This window comes from Dreissena polymorpha, chromosome 10 (assembly GCF_020536995.1).
Source record: "Dreissena polymorpha isolate Duluth1 chromosome 10, UMN_Dpol_1.0, whole genome shotgun sequence".
Lineage (NCBI taxonomy): Eukaryota > Metazoa > Mollusca > Bivalvia > Myida > Dreissenidae > Dreissena > Dreissena polymorpha.
Genome location: NC_068364.1, coordinates 81,851,362 through 81,865,932, shown reverse-complemented (window position 1 = coordinate 81,865,932; position 14,571 = coordinate 81,851,362). Strand labels below are relative to the sequence as shown.

The window sequence follows — 14,571 nt, the reverse complement described above, 5'->3', positions numbered from 1 at the left end:
TCTCACAATGAACGACATAGTTATGGCCCGGACAAGCTCATTTATGGCCTTTTTTTACCTTTGAACTCAAAGTGTGACCTTGACCTTGGAGATATCAACGTAATTCTTTCGTGCGACACACTGTCCAATTATGGTAAACAAATGTTCCAAATGATTTTAAAATCTCACAATAAATGACAAAGTTATGGCCCAAACAAGCTCATCTATGGCCATTTTTGACCTTTGAACTCAAAGTGTGACCTTGACCTTTGAGATATCGACGTAATTCTTTCGCGCGAGACACCGTCCAATGATGGTGAACAAATTTGCGAAATGATTTTAAAATCTCACAATGAACAATCATAGTTATTGCACGGACAAGATTTCGGGACAGACAGACAGACCGACCGACCGACAAAGTTACTCCTATATAGCCCCCATTACCAATGGTAATGGCGGTATAATGAGTACAAAAATATAAGACAATTTCAATTCATAAATGATGCTAATACAGGTTGCAAGTTTAGAAGCTGAATGCTACCTTTGAAATCCCTCTCACAATAATCTATCCAAATAAAGGCATCTTTCAATTTAATCCAGTTAGTTTCCAAATAATAATGGTATGTAATTTATAGCTTACCCTCAGTAACTTTTCGCAAACTTTACACAAAGGCAAGCCAGGCAGACACAACAACTCACATAATTCATCGTAGTCAATATCAGGCATCTGCTCGCGCGTCATGGCAACGACTGAGTCAGGTCCAGGCTCGCTGATTCCAACAATGTTCTCCGCCAGCACTCGGAACTTGTATTCCTTGTGTTCCTCCAGACAACTGACCGTTACCGCTGTAGACGTGGACGTGGTTGCTCTGCGCCACACGTTGGTGGTGAGGTCCATCTTTTCCACGATGTAGCCGGTCACGTCTGAGCCTCCATTGTTCAGGGGCTCTCGCCATGACAGGTCCACGGAGTGTTTGGTTGTATTCTCAATTCTGGTTGGACCTTGTGGAGCGTCGGGTCGGTCTACAAAATGTTTGATATAATTTTTAAGTTTAAGTACGGATCCACAAGTTTAAAAGTTGTTTTTACTTTACTGCAGGACTCTAGTTTCATTGACATTTTAGTCTACACCTATTTATATTAGGTGAATTGCACCGAAAACCTCAGGCTGATAGAAACGCTCTTGAGTCCGTTTCCTGGGCCTATAACCAGTACTTGGTTTCATTGACATTTTTCGAACATAATACAGAGATTCTTTATCAAAACAGCTATTCTTTGCCGAGATTATAACCAAGATATCTCAGTCAGAGATACTGTAAATAAATATGCTATAAAAAACCAGATAATAGCAACCTTTTTTAATTATTTGCAGCTTCTTTCCAATAAATCATAAATAATTTATGTATCTCAACATAAGGGTACTCAAAAGGTTCTGAAAAATTATGACAATCGTTCTTTACCAATTACAGATATCTGGAACTCAAGTTCATCTTTCCCGAGTTTATTTTCCACAGTCAGCTTGTACATGCCACTGTCTGCTCTGACGGCATCAACAATTGTTATGATACTGTGACGACTGGTGGATTTTATCTCGACGCGTTTCGATGTTGCGACAGTTTTGCCATCTCTGGTCCATGTCACTTTGGGTTCGGGTCGACCAGTGAACATTATCCTGGCGTGGATGCTGTCACCACAACAGAATTTCAAGCCTTCGTAGTATCGTGCAGGCACGTCATGAATCTTTGGTAGAGCTGGAAAAAAAATAATACCAATGCAAATTTTTAAAGGTTTAAAATTATTAGAATATTAATATAATTATCAATTTAAATCAGACAAATATACATTTTGTAAAACAAGTTCATTTCTGCTTTTCCTTGCACCATAATGTTCAATTTATTTTATCTTAGATTAAGCATCATTTTAAAATATTAATCATAAGAGAACAATTGTTACATTTCAGTATGGATTTTCATTGGTTAAATTGTTCAGGTAAAAACTAAGATAAGCTTTAGAATGTTCACAGTAGTGGAAAAGGCCCTAAAATTTGATGTTTCCTTTCAGTCTCACCTGCTTTTAATACATCAAACTACTACATCAAACTAAACAAAGTCACAAAAATTTAAGTATATGTAGAATACACATAAAAACCTACATTCAACATCGAGCGTGGCCCTTGACGATGCATTGCCAAACTTATTTCTTGCTGAGCACTCAATGCCGCCCATATCTGCCTCTTCAGTCGACCTGATTACCAGCGTGTACGTCGTGCCTTCGGACTTGACCTCGTAACGACGACCACTGAAGATCTCACGATAGTTTTTATACCATGTGACCTCGGGGCGTGGCATGCCCGTGATTTCGCACGTAAACTTGGTCTCCTTTCCTTCACAAACAGTCAGATTGCTGATCGCCTTGATAAACTTGGGTGGGGCAGTAGCTGTGAGCAGGAAAAGTAATGTGTTTTATTGACAATTAAAGGGCTCATTTTCACATGGCTATATAAATCTCAATAACCCACAAATCAACCTTAATATTTCAAGTCAATGAAGTCAAATAGTAAAATTAATGAATGTGTGAGGAGATTTGATTGACAATAGGTTTACTTATCTGAGACCTAAAATTCAAATATTTATAAACCTGTCAATAATTTACTGTTTGACAGACTTTAACCTATGTAAGCATGTACCAGTAACCAATTAGGTATGTTTATACCGATAGCCAATTAGGTATGTAAATGTATGTTTATACCGATAGCCAATTAGGTATTCAAATATCGGTAGCAAAGTAGTTATGTACAGGTAAGCAAGTAGACATACACCAGTTTACAAGTTGGCATGTACCAGCAACCAAGTAGACATATACCAGTTTACAAGTTGGCATGTACCAGTAACCAAGTAGACATATACCAGTTTACAAGTTGACATGTACCAGTAACCAAGTAGACATATACCAGTTTACAAGTTGGCATGTACCAGTAACCAAGTAGACATTACCAGTTTACAAGTTGGCATGTACCAGTAACCAAGTAGACATATACCAGTTTACAAGTTGGCATGTACCAGTAACCAAGTAGACATATACCAGTTTACAAGTTGGCATGTACCAGTAACCAAGTAGACATATACCAGTTTACAAGTTGGCATGTACCAGTAACCAAGTAGACATATACCAGTTTACAAGTTGGCATGTACCAGTAACCAAGTAGACATATACCAGTTTACAAGTTGGCATGTACCAGCAACCAAGTACACATACCAGTTTACAAGTTGGCATGTACCAGTAACCAAGCTGGCATGTTTATACTTATAACCAAGTATTAATATACCAGTAACCAAGAAAGCATGCACAAGTAACCAATAAGGCATGTATCTGTAACCAAGTAGGTAGTTATTACCAGTAATTAAGTAGAAATGTTAATAACAGTTATAAATACAATATGTTAATACTCGTAACCAAGTAGGCATGTTAATACCAGTAACCAAGAAGGTATGCTAATACTCGTATCCATGTAGATATGTTATTACTGGTAACCACCAAGTAGGTATGCTTTTACTGGGAATCAAGTGGGCATGTTAATATTGACAACCAAGTAGACTTGTTACTATTGTAACCAAGTAGGTATGTTTATAATGGTAACCAGGTAGACATGTTTATATCAGTAATCAATTAGGTATGGTAATTCCCATAACCAAGGAGATAAGTTAATAATCACTTTATATGTGAATTAAGAAGTTCACTGTGCAATACCTATTAAGGAATCCTATAAAAAAAACAGCAAGTTGAAGCCAATCACAAACTGTTTCATTCCACTCACCAATTCGAGAACTACAGTAAATGTTCTCGGACGAAGGGGATGGCTCCCCGACTCCCTCCTTGTTCTCGGCACGCACTCGGAAACTGTACGGAATATCCTCCAGCAGGTCTGTCAACTTTAGTTTTGTGTCCTTCACTGGTGCCTTGGTTACCGGCATCCAGCGGGTACCGGAAAGGTCCGCCTTCTCCACGTGGTAACCGGTTACAGGGGACCCGCCGTCCGTTGCTGGGGGCTCCCAGGACAGGCTGCAGTATTTGGGGCCTACTTCTAGAACTTCAGGGGCCTTAGCAGGGGCACCGGGTTTGTCTGTCATGAACAAGCCAATAAAAGGGTCAGTCGCATTATTTTTTTAAATATCTAAAATTGTAAAGACTGAATACTGTTCACAAAAGAGCTGGATAATGTCCAAAATGGAAAGTATCTTTTTACCTAACTAATAAAGAGAGAGAATAAGAACATGGCAATGTTCTGTTTAAAACAAATTTTATGCCTGAATTCTTAGAGATAAATATATAATTGTTATGCCACTTTCAATAAGTATACTGAAAGTATACTAAAAGAAAATCATTACAAACAATAAAATGTGTAAAATTTCAGAAATAAAATGCACCAGAAGAATGCTGGTAATTACAGTGTAGTATGTATATACAGATTTACGTTCAAATTACCCATGTAATGCAAAATTGGGTCTTAAGCCACGTTCAGCCAGCGTAGTTTCAAACCAGCCTGCGAATTAGCACAATCTGGTCAGGAGCTACCACTCAGTTAATAAGACCACAGAACCATGTGTGACTTTATAGCAGACAGTGTAGCTAATGACCAGACCTTGTGATTGCGCAAGCGGATCTGAAGATATGCTGGCTGCCTATGGCATTAGACCTATTTTCCATAAAATGGTTCATTTATTGTATTATTAATATTAACCCATTTATGCCTAGCATCTAGAAAAAAGGCCTTGGCAAACAGCGTAGACCCAGATCAGACGCCGCATGATGCGGCATCTCATCTGGGTCTGCACTGTTTGCTTAAAAAATTTCTGTACGAAATATTTTGAATACCGAAATAAATATACTAGACATCCCTAATTTTGGAAATAAATTGATCCAATTTAGCAGGATGTGAGAGTCCACTAGGCATAAATGGGTTAATATCATAATTTTTATGACAAATAATATTGAATACATAAGAACTATGATGAAAAGAGTCAATTATTTTCATTAATAAGTTAAACACAACACAAGGTTTGTTTAAGAACATGGGAGTAGGTATCAGGGTGTTAGGGTGGCAAACAGCAATTAACATTTCAATACTCGATTGATAAACATCAATTAAAAAGCTGAAAAAGAATAAAAATGAAAATAAATTATTTTTAAAAGCAAAAATTAAATAACCTTTTAAATTCCAACAAACTCAAATGAAAAGTGACACAAAGTTTAACCAGTTATTGTTTTATTAAAACAGTATCAATAAGTTAAACAGCAAAAAAAAAAGAAAATCCAACAACTGCAACAAAAACTGAAAGCAAAAATTACTCCAGGTAAAACAGTAATTATATAAAAGCTGCAATAACTGAATCAAACACAACTGAAAGCATAATAAATTTACATACAAAACATGCAAAATATATATCAAGGATACATCAACTTATTGATTAGATCTTTATTATATATAATAAAACAGAAAGTAACATCTCATGTATAGAAGCAATCTTAGTCATGCAAACCCCAAAATAAATTAAATCAAACCTCCCTACCTTTGCTTCCTTTGAGCTCAACAACAACTGGAAGTTCAACAAGCTCACTCATGCCAGCAGGGTTTTCTGCAGCAATGCGGAAATTGAACTGACTACCAATGGGCAGTCCGGTGACATTGTGACTGCGCACCTTGCCAGGAACTCGTACAACACGAGACCAGTCATCGCCGTGGAGTTTCTTCTTCTCTATCACGTAACCGCTGATGGTGTCGTCACCAAATGGTGGTTCCCATGACAACGTGAGGGAAGTCTTGCTGATGTCTGAGGCGTGGAAGGCTTCTGGGGGCCTTGGTACCTCTGTTTATAGGAAATTTAGCAATTCAATAACTATAGTATTTTAATTTATTTGCCAATAAAACATATACTAAAAAATTCCAACAAAATCTTCAAAACAGTTGTAGCTGCATGCCATTTTGATAACAGCGTGCTGCATATTTGGGTTAGTAAAAATTACGATAGGTTTTGAAGATGTCGTGTAAAAAGTTAATAGTCAAACATTATTCATCTGTAAATCCAGAACAATTGTCCAAACAAACATATCATGGAAATTGAAATTCTAATTTGTTAACAAACATGGTATTTTATATTGAAATTTCTGCAATGCCTATTTTTGAATGTAGATTGTTAAAAGTTCAAGTGTTGTGTCTGCATTTCTTTTTTTTATATGTCCATACAGATACAATGATACTAACCATATTTCTTCTTCGGGACGACTGGGTCCTGTGTCTCAAGCCCTGGACTGGTTCCCACCTTGTTTTCGGCAAACACCTTGAAGTGATACTCGACGTCCTCTCGTAGACCAGGAACAGTGATCTTTGTGCGGTCTGCCTCGGTGCGACCCACGTGGGTGTACATACGTCTGGTTCCCTCCCGCATCTCCACCAGGTAGTTTGTGATTGGTAAGCCACCATCAGACATAGGTGGTTCCCAGCTGAGGGAGGCTGAGTCTCGGGACACTTGAAGGATCTTGATTGGTCCGACTGGGGCACTTGGTGGATCTATTTTTTACATTAAAAATAAATAACAAATTTTAATTTTAAATCTTCTAGAATTGTTTTAGCGGACTTTAATGATTTCAAGATTGTTTGAACAATGATATTTTGTGAAAATTCGATTACTTCTTGATAATACAGAAACAAAAAATGGTAAAGTAATATATTATTAAAGAATGGTTGAATAAGGACAGTTGTAAAGAATTGAAATATTTAGCAAAATAAAGATTTAAAAAAGTGTACTTGTAACTTGGATCCAGATTTAAAGGATTTCAACAAGAGAAAAATTACAATTAATGAAACAAAATAATGTAAAAGCAGCTAATTACTTATGGGACATTAAAATATCAGGCATATATCAACAAGATTATTGTGAAATATGAAATTCTGTTTTTCTCACACAACACAATTTCCAAACAATAAAATATCTGAATCCATAACTGCAACTATTCACTACATACTGTATGGGCTGACTGGTTTCACTGGTTTGTCTGTCTCCAATGGAGAGCTCAGTCCCATCCTGTTCTCCGCAATGACACGGAAAAAGTAGTCCGTGTTTTCCACCAGATTGTCAATGTCAGCCTTCAACTCTGTGGCATCAACGCGAGCCACACGCATCCACTTGGGTCGGCGAGCCTCACACTTTTCCACGAGATAGCCCGTAAGTCTTGACCCGCCGTCACTCTCTGGTGGTTGCCATGACAACCGTACGTGGTCAGCGTTGACCTCACTGACCTCTAGCGGGCCTTTGGGCTTGCCTGGTTTGTCTGTCATACAGTGAGGAGGAACCTTATATTATTTGCTGTTATAACTCTAATAATGTAGAAAATATAATTCAATTCTTACACAAAACCTTCTTTAAATATGCATTTTGTTTTAAACAGAAATGATCAAATACCAAATCAAGAGTAAATATATTTACATATTTTTTAATTGTATTTAACTATTTCTATATTTTAAATGATTCAAACCAAAACTAAATTTCCAGTTTATAGACTTAACAGTTTTATTTTATTTTTCCTTCCCAGCTAATTTAATGGGTTGGAACCAATCAATGATAATATGCACTATTGTCAACTATTGAACGATTTGCATTCAAACAATGTTAAATGTTTTTTTTAACTCCATCACAAAAATTTATTTAAATATGAAAAACTCACCAAATTACTATTTAAATATGAATCAGGTAAACATAAATGTCAAATAAGAACTAATCGAACATCATTAAAAAATAAGTTTCAAATATGAACCAATCAAACATCAGTCAAACATAACAATACAAACATGAACGTATCACAAACCTGCAGGTCTGCTTGGAATCACGGGTTCCTGCAGATCGGTTGGTGGACCATATCCAATGCTATTTTTAGCGCTCACACGGAAATAGTACTTCTTCTCTGGCAGAAGGTCCTTGACTTGATGTGTGAACACAAAGTTGTCCACTTTCTTGACCTTTGACCAATCGTCCTTGAACTCTTCACGGCGCTCCAGGAGGTAGTTAGTGACCTTTGACCCACCATCGGACCGCGGTTTCTTCCATCGGAGAGTTACAGAGTCCTTCTCCATACTCATTGTCTCGAGGACCTCTGGGGCACCTGGCACGCCTACAAAATAGTATCTTGCATAAGTTTTGTTTAAACCTATTTATTTAAGCTCAATTGCATCAAACGCCGAAGGCTTATTTAAACACTCTCCAGTCCATTACCTGGGTAGAACCAGTAGTGGTTACCTGGGTAGAACCAGTAGTGGTGTCTCTGAGTGTCATCTTTCATTGGTTAGAATGGGATTGTAACAATTTGACATGCATAAAAAATATAAACTTTAATTGGTTATAAAGGAATTGTAACAATTTGACACACCTAAAAAATATCATCTTTCATTGGTTACAAAGGGATTGCTACTACATGTATTTGACGGGCCTAAAAAATATAATTTTTAATTGGTTAAAAAGGAATTGTAACAATTTGACAAGCCTACAAAATATCATCTTTCATTTTTTACAAAGGGATATCAATATATGATAATTTGAACCTTATGGTGAACAATCTGGGCTTAATCATTGTGTGTAAAGTGTCATATAAGATTAGCCTGTGCAGTCAACATAGGCTAATCTGGCATGACATTTTTCACTCTTATGGATTTTTTTGTTTAACGGAAGTTTCATCTTAATGTAAATCAAATATAAGCAGAAAGTCTCGTCCCTGAATAGCCTGCGCAGATTGCAGAGACTAATCTGGGATGAAACATTACACAAATGCATTAAGCCCATATTTACAGAACGAGGTTGTATGAAATATGATTTCGTTTATTCATTATACTGATTTGAAATATAGTTAATCTTTCTGAGACAGCAATTCTTTACCAGACACCATTATAAAATGCCATGTTTCGTTGGTTATAACGTGATCATAACTGTCAGATAATGCTTAAGTTGAAGTATACTATAGTCATGAAAGTAATGCATGTAACAAAAGTAAATTGGGTATAAAACATAACACTTGAAATCCTTTCCATGGTAACGTGTGTCAGAATATGAGATGTATTTAATAAAAGAAATAGAGTATGAATCTCTTTTGTAATACAAATAAATTTGGTTTTACAGACCTAAAATTTAATCTTAATAAATCCAGTACCTTTACATTCAGCAACCATATAATAATAATGCATTCATATTGATATATAAATTTGCAACTATAACTATATATCTATACTATAACAAAGCACACAAATGTCTTGCACACACCAATTTCTTGTTCAGGCATGACTGGTTTGTCTAAAACAGCTGCCTCTCCCAGTCCTTCCAGATTCTCTGCCGTCACACGGAAACTGTATGATTTTCCTTCGAGCAGCTTGGACAGGGTGAAGGTCATCGTGCCTGGTTCTACCCTCGACACTCGGGTCCACTGCGGGCGGCTCATGTCCCGTCGTTCCACAGTGTAGCCGATGATAGGGGCACCACCTGCAGTGTTTTAATTTTCATTCAGATTTGGGCCATTATGGGGAACCATTCCCAATGGATAAACAAGAAAATATGGTCCCATATGGGACCTAAAAATGTGGATTTGAAGGTTTCAATTCATTTTTATTTTATTTTCTCCCATCCAGCTGCATAAGTTGAACCTTATAAAATTATAAATATCCAAATAATACACAAAACAATGCTATTTTTCAAATTCCAACGTGGGTAGGCAACATTTCCAAAGTGGTGGAAAAAACACACTGACCTGTTGACTCAGGAGCAGACCATTCCAGCGAGACGGAGTCACTCGTTACCTCGACAGCCTTCAGATTCTGGGGTGCTGAGGGAGTGGCTGTTAAGCAATTTTAAGAAATGGTAAAATTCAGAAAAAAGTGCATTCTCCAAAGAACTTCTTTTAAAAATTGCAAAGAGGTAATCAGAGATTTGTTTGTTTGTTAACTGCTTTTGTTTGTAAACTATCTCAAATGGATTTTCTTCTCAAAATGATTTCACTTAAGGTCTCAAAGGCATTAAAAATTAAATTTCAACATTCAGAACAATGACAGGTTTGATGAAATACATAATTATTTTTAATGTTCAATTCTTGTTAACCCATTCCCACTCAGAAGCTAAGTAAAAAAGGCTATGTGCAAACAGCATAAACCAGAACAGCCTGCGAGTAACTCATAGTCTGTTCAGGTTTTATGCTGTTTGCTGCTCATCAGTATCTAAGGGTTGGAACTGAAACCTTTTAAACTTGGTTCTAGTAAGAAAGGCCTTCAATTAAATGTAACTTTCTAAGGGACTACAAATGCGTAAAAATACATATCTAAGTGGTAAAGGGTTAAAAACGTATCTAAGTGGTAAAGGGTTAAATAAGAAGTACTTACATATTCCACTGGTTGGTCGCACAGGTTCAAACAGCTGAATAGGCTCACTGGTTCCGATCTTGTTTTCAGCGTACACGCGGAAATTGTAACGATGATCCTTGCTTAGATTCTGGAAGGTGTGAGACGTGACATCAGCAGGTACTCTCGCCGCTCGCACCCATCCGCCCTGATCCAGATCGATCTTGTCAATCACGTAGCCGGTGACTGGTGACCCGCCATCGTCTTTTGGTGGTTGCCATGACAGCACGACGGAATCCTTTGTCAGGTCACTTGACCTTAGGGGTCCCGTTGGAGAAGATGGAACATCTGGAAACAGACATCAAACCAGTTTGATATTTTCCTTAAACCTTCTGTTTTTCAATGACGATTGAGAAATTATATTAAAAAATATTTATAATATGTGTTGCAACTACAAGAAACAAAACAACTATATATAAAAAACAGTCCTATTTTGCATCTACCTTGCATTTGATAATTGGAATTCTTATTTTGTCAAAGAAATCACTTTTTGATATGCTTAGTTAGACACAATAGGTACAAGTCTGTCAAGAGAGAGAGGCTGAACAACCACAACAACAACAACACACAGCCTACCTAATGGTCTGACAGGCATCACAGACTGGTCAGTCTCAACCGGTTTGCTCCGCCCCACGCTATTCTCAGCCATGATTCTGAAGTCGTACTCCACACCTTCCACGAGGTCCTTCACACGGTACGAGGTTGCAGTCCTCGGCACCTCTGCAATCAGTTTCCAAAGGCCCGATGTCGTGTCTTTGGCCTCAAGGATGTACTTGGTTATTGGTGAACCTCCGTCACTAAGGGGTGGTTGCCATGACAAGGTCACAGCATCAAGGTCAAGGTCACTGGTACGCAGTTTTCCTGAGATGGCATCTGGTTTGACTGTTAGAGTATTAACATTTTATAAATCAAACACATTATTGCATAATGTTATCCCAAAGTATAATGAGTGCAGAAATATGAATGGTGAATGATATTTTGGTCATTTAACACGTCATCTATAGTATCATTTTAAGTAAATCAATTTTGCATACAACCTTTAATAATGTTTTATTATAATGCATAAAATAATCCATTAACTTCACTTATCTAGGCTAATGCAACACAGAGACTAGACAACTCAAAAACATTAGAATCTCTTAGTTTTATAATAAATATAGACATATTGATTATAATTGATATCATATTGCCACCAGGCCATTTATAGATGCCCAGCCCTGCTCTGCCATACATTACTGTCTACACAATGTAGTAAATAATAAATGTCTTGAAAATATTCCTTCAAATCCAAGTTTAACTATAAGCACAATAACCACAAAGTGCTTTTTTTTCAACCTTTATGAGGAATGCTGCCCCGGCCCTATGAATTGGAAAATATCGTGTTCTTTTAATGTAAATTGAGAAATTGGTGATGCTAACAACAAGAACTGAAACATTAGAATTAAAGTGTTTTCAATATTAAATAAGGTTCAACTTAACACCATGAATAGAGCAATGAACCAAATGTAAAAGGCAATATATTTTATTACTACTTTAGTTGTTTGTTGTTGTTGTTGTTGTTTTTTACTGGGTAATACTTCAATTGGGAAATTTTGGCACTCATTTGGGAAAAATATACACTTTTTGAGAGTGGGAAGAAGGCTGAATTTTGGCCGCAAAATTTGACCCCAAAAATATGCCACCGACCTGCTGACTTCCTGCATATGAGGGTCTCAGTGGTCTCTAACGCAGGACTTCTGCCTTCTTCGTTCTCAGCAAACACTCGGAAACCATACTCCATTCCCTCGATGAGCCTGGTCACCTCACATGACAGGGTTTTCCCACGAACGGTCTCCACTGGGGTCCACGTGAACTTCTTGGAATCGCGACGTTCCACAACGTACTGCTTGACTGGTTTTCCTCCATCACTTTCAGGCTCTTGCCAAGAGAGTTTGCATGATTTGTCTGTTGCGTCTGATACCCTCAGGGGTCCCTTGGGTGCAGAGGGCAGGCCTACAAAAAGAAATATCATAAAATGATTACTATTGGTGAGCATGAAATTGTGTTGGTTTTTTTAAATAACTATTTTTTGGATTTTTTTGTTGTGGCCAAAGCCCAAACAAAGAAACATTATTTTATTGGATCTTAAATTCGTTGATCAGTAAAGTCACAAAATCAACAACAAAATTCATATCCAACAAATAATGATAATTCTACAGTATTTTTTTATTTCACTAAACTACAAGTATTGAATTTGCAGAGCAATATATGTCAAAATTGTACAACAAAATGTATTTAGCACAACAGTTCAGTTGATGGTTTAAATGTAAAGAACAAATGCTCCATATTTTCTTTCATAACAAGAACATTTTGTTGTCAAAAATTATAAAAAAGCAGTTTATTGTAGGGCAAATGTGTTGTAATTGTTTATTCTTTCAAGATATATATTAACATTATTCCTTAAATAAAACTGAATTATGTATGGATATTAAAATATGCAACTAGATTTGCACAAATTTCTGTTTAATTTATATTTCATCACAAACATACCATAGAGATTTCTCGGTGTGAATTTCTCGCTTTCCAGGGGTTTGCTCTGACCCACTTTGTTCTCAGCCATGACCCTGACCATGTACTCAGTGCCCTCTATTAGGCGACCCAGTTTGTGACTGGTCTCTGACGCACGTTTCTTCTCCACATACGTCCACGTGGTCTTCCAGGCTTCTTTCATCTCCAGGAGGTAGTGGGTGATTGGTGAGCCCCCGTCTTCTAGACTTTCTTTCCAGGTCAAGGTCACGCTATTTTTAGCAATGTCCTTGACTTCAAGTGGGCCCTCTGGTGGCGATGGAGCAGCTTAAAGAAACACAAACATGTTAAACAATTTGTAAGTATTGAATTAGTTAAAGATTAAATGTAATAAAATTAGTTATTAAAAATAATTGTATGTGGCATGAGAAATATTCATTAAAAAATCATGTTTCATTCCTTACTCTAATTATCCTAAAATTAGAAATATCAAAATTTAAGCAAAAATCATCACCAGAGGAAGCATTTTTTCTTAACAAGGATACTAAATTTGTTACAAACAGCCAAACATTAAAAAATTTCTATCAACTACATGTATATGTAACAAACAAACTGACACTGCAACAGTCTACTGTAACAAATGCTGTACAAAAAGACTTTGCCATGGACTACTTTTATAAGGAACCAAAATTATGCGAACACATAGGAACAGGCTGAAAGCCTAAATTGTTTTTGAAAGAAAAACAGTTATCCTTAAGTCCAGAAATCAAGGGCCTGTATTCACTAAACAATTCTTTAACTTAAGTCTAAGGATGAAGATTTTTTTTTCAAATTGGATCATTCCAGAATTGCTTAAACTTTTTTGAGTCAAACTTGACATTATTTTCCTCTATCTTCATCATTCTTCATGTGGAACATTTTGTTTATCGAATAATCACCACTGGAAGTCTGTTTATATTAGATAGAGCGCATGGGGTATTTTTCTTGGTTCTAAATCTATTCTTTCTTCCTCAGTCTAAGTATGGGTTGGCAAATATTCATATATATACTCATAACAAGTTTCAATTCAATCAACCCAAGCAGTTCTGAGATATGACTCCAGACACAGAAGTGTTCAGAATATATAGAAGAAAAAATGGACGGACAGACAACCTACCGAGAGGCTTCTCCAGGGTGACCGGTCGCACAGTTTCCGCCATTTCTCCCAGTCCCATCTCATTTTCAGCCATCACTGCAAATGTGTACTTCTCGTCAGGTGACAATCCACTAATAGTTGCGTCAGTACGGCTAGAGTCCACCACGCCAGCGTCGGTCCACACAGCCCCTGGCTTATCAGACTTCTTGAAGATCTTGTATTGCTTGACACGGGAACCGCCATCTGATTTCGGTGCCCTCCATGTCAGGGAGACATCTTTGTCTGTGACCTTGTCCACAGCAAGCTTCTGAGGCTCGCTTGGTGGTTCTGAAGGGAGACGAAAGTAACACTTGTGAACTATGTAATGTTTTTGTTGTTATTAAATTGTTGAACGCAGAATATAACACATATTAATAAGATACAGATTACAAGAAATTCTGTATAACAATGACTGTATGACATAATTTTGATATGATCTGAGTAAAAATGATGTTGAAAACACCAGAATTTCAGCACTTTCTGACCC

At 37.0% G+C, this 14,571-nt stretch overlaps 1 protein-coding gene across 1 annotated transcript in view; it reads right to left on the bottom strand.

The window, feature by feature from the left end:
• The window catches only part of LOC127847357 (titin-like), a 148,043-nt gene that overhangs the window by 14,536 nt on the left and 118,936 nt on the right, over positions 1–14,571 (bottom strand). Inside the window, exons 103-117 of the mRNA XM_052379214.1 lie at positions 14,067–14,372; positions 12,935–13,237; positions 12,092–12,397; positions 10,982–11,287; positions 10,388–10,693; positions 9,763–9,849; positions 9,282–9,497; positions 7,840–8,142; positions 7,000–7,305; positions 6,239–6,544; positions 5,547–5,843; positions 3,794–4,099; positions 2,132–2,416; positions 1,440–1,730; positions 679–1,002 (exon numbers count right to left, since the gene is read on the bottom strand). Of these exons, the coding sequence (XP_052235174.1) occupies positions 679–1,002; positions 1,440–1,730; positions 2,132–2,416; positions 3,794–4,099; positions 5,547–5,843; positions 6,239–6,544; positions 7,000–7,305; positions 7,840–8,142; positions 9,282–9,497; positions 9,763–9,849; positions 10,388–10,693; positions 10,982–11,287; positions 12,092–12,397; positions 12,935–13,237; positions 14,067–14,372 (4,248 nt within the window). The remainder of the gene's footprint in view (positions 1–678; positions 1,003–1,439; positions 1,731–2,131; positions 2,417–3,793; positions 4,100–5,546; positions 5,844–6,238; positions 6,545–6,999; positions 7,306–7,839; positions 8,143–9,281; positions 9,498–9,762; positions 9,850–10,387; positions 10,694–10,981; positions 11,288–12,091; positions 12,398–12,934; positions 13,238–14,066; positions 14,373–14,571) is intronic.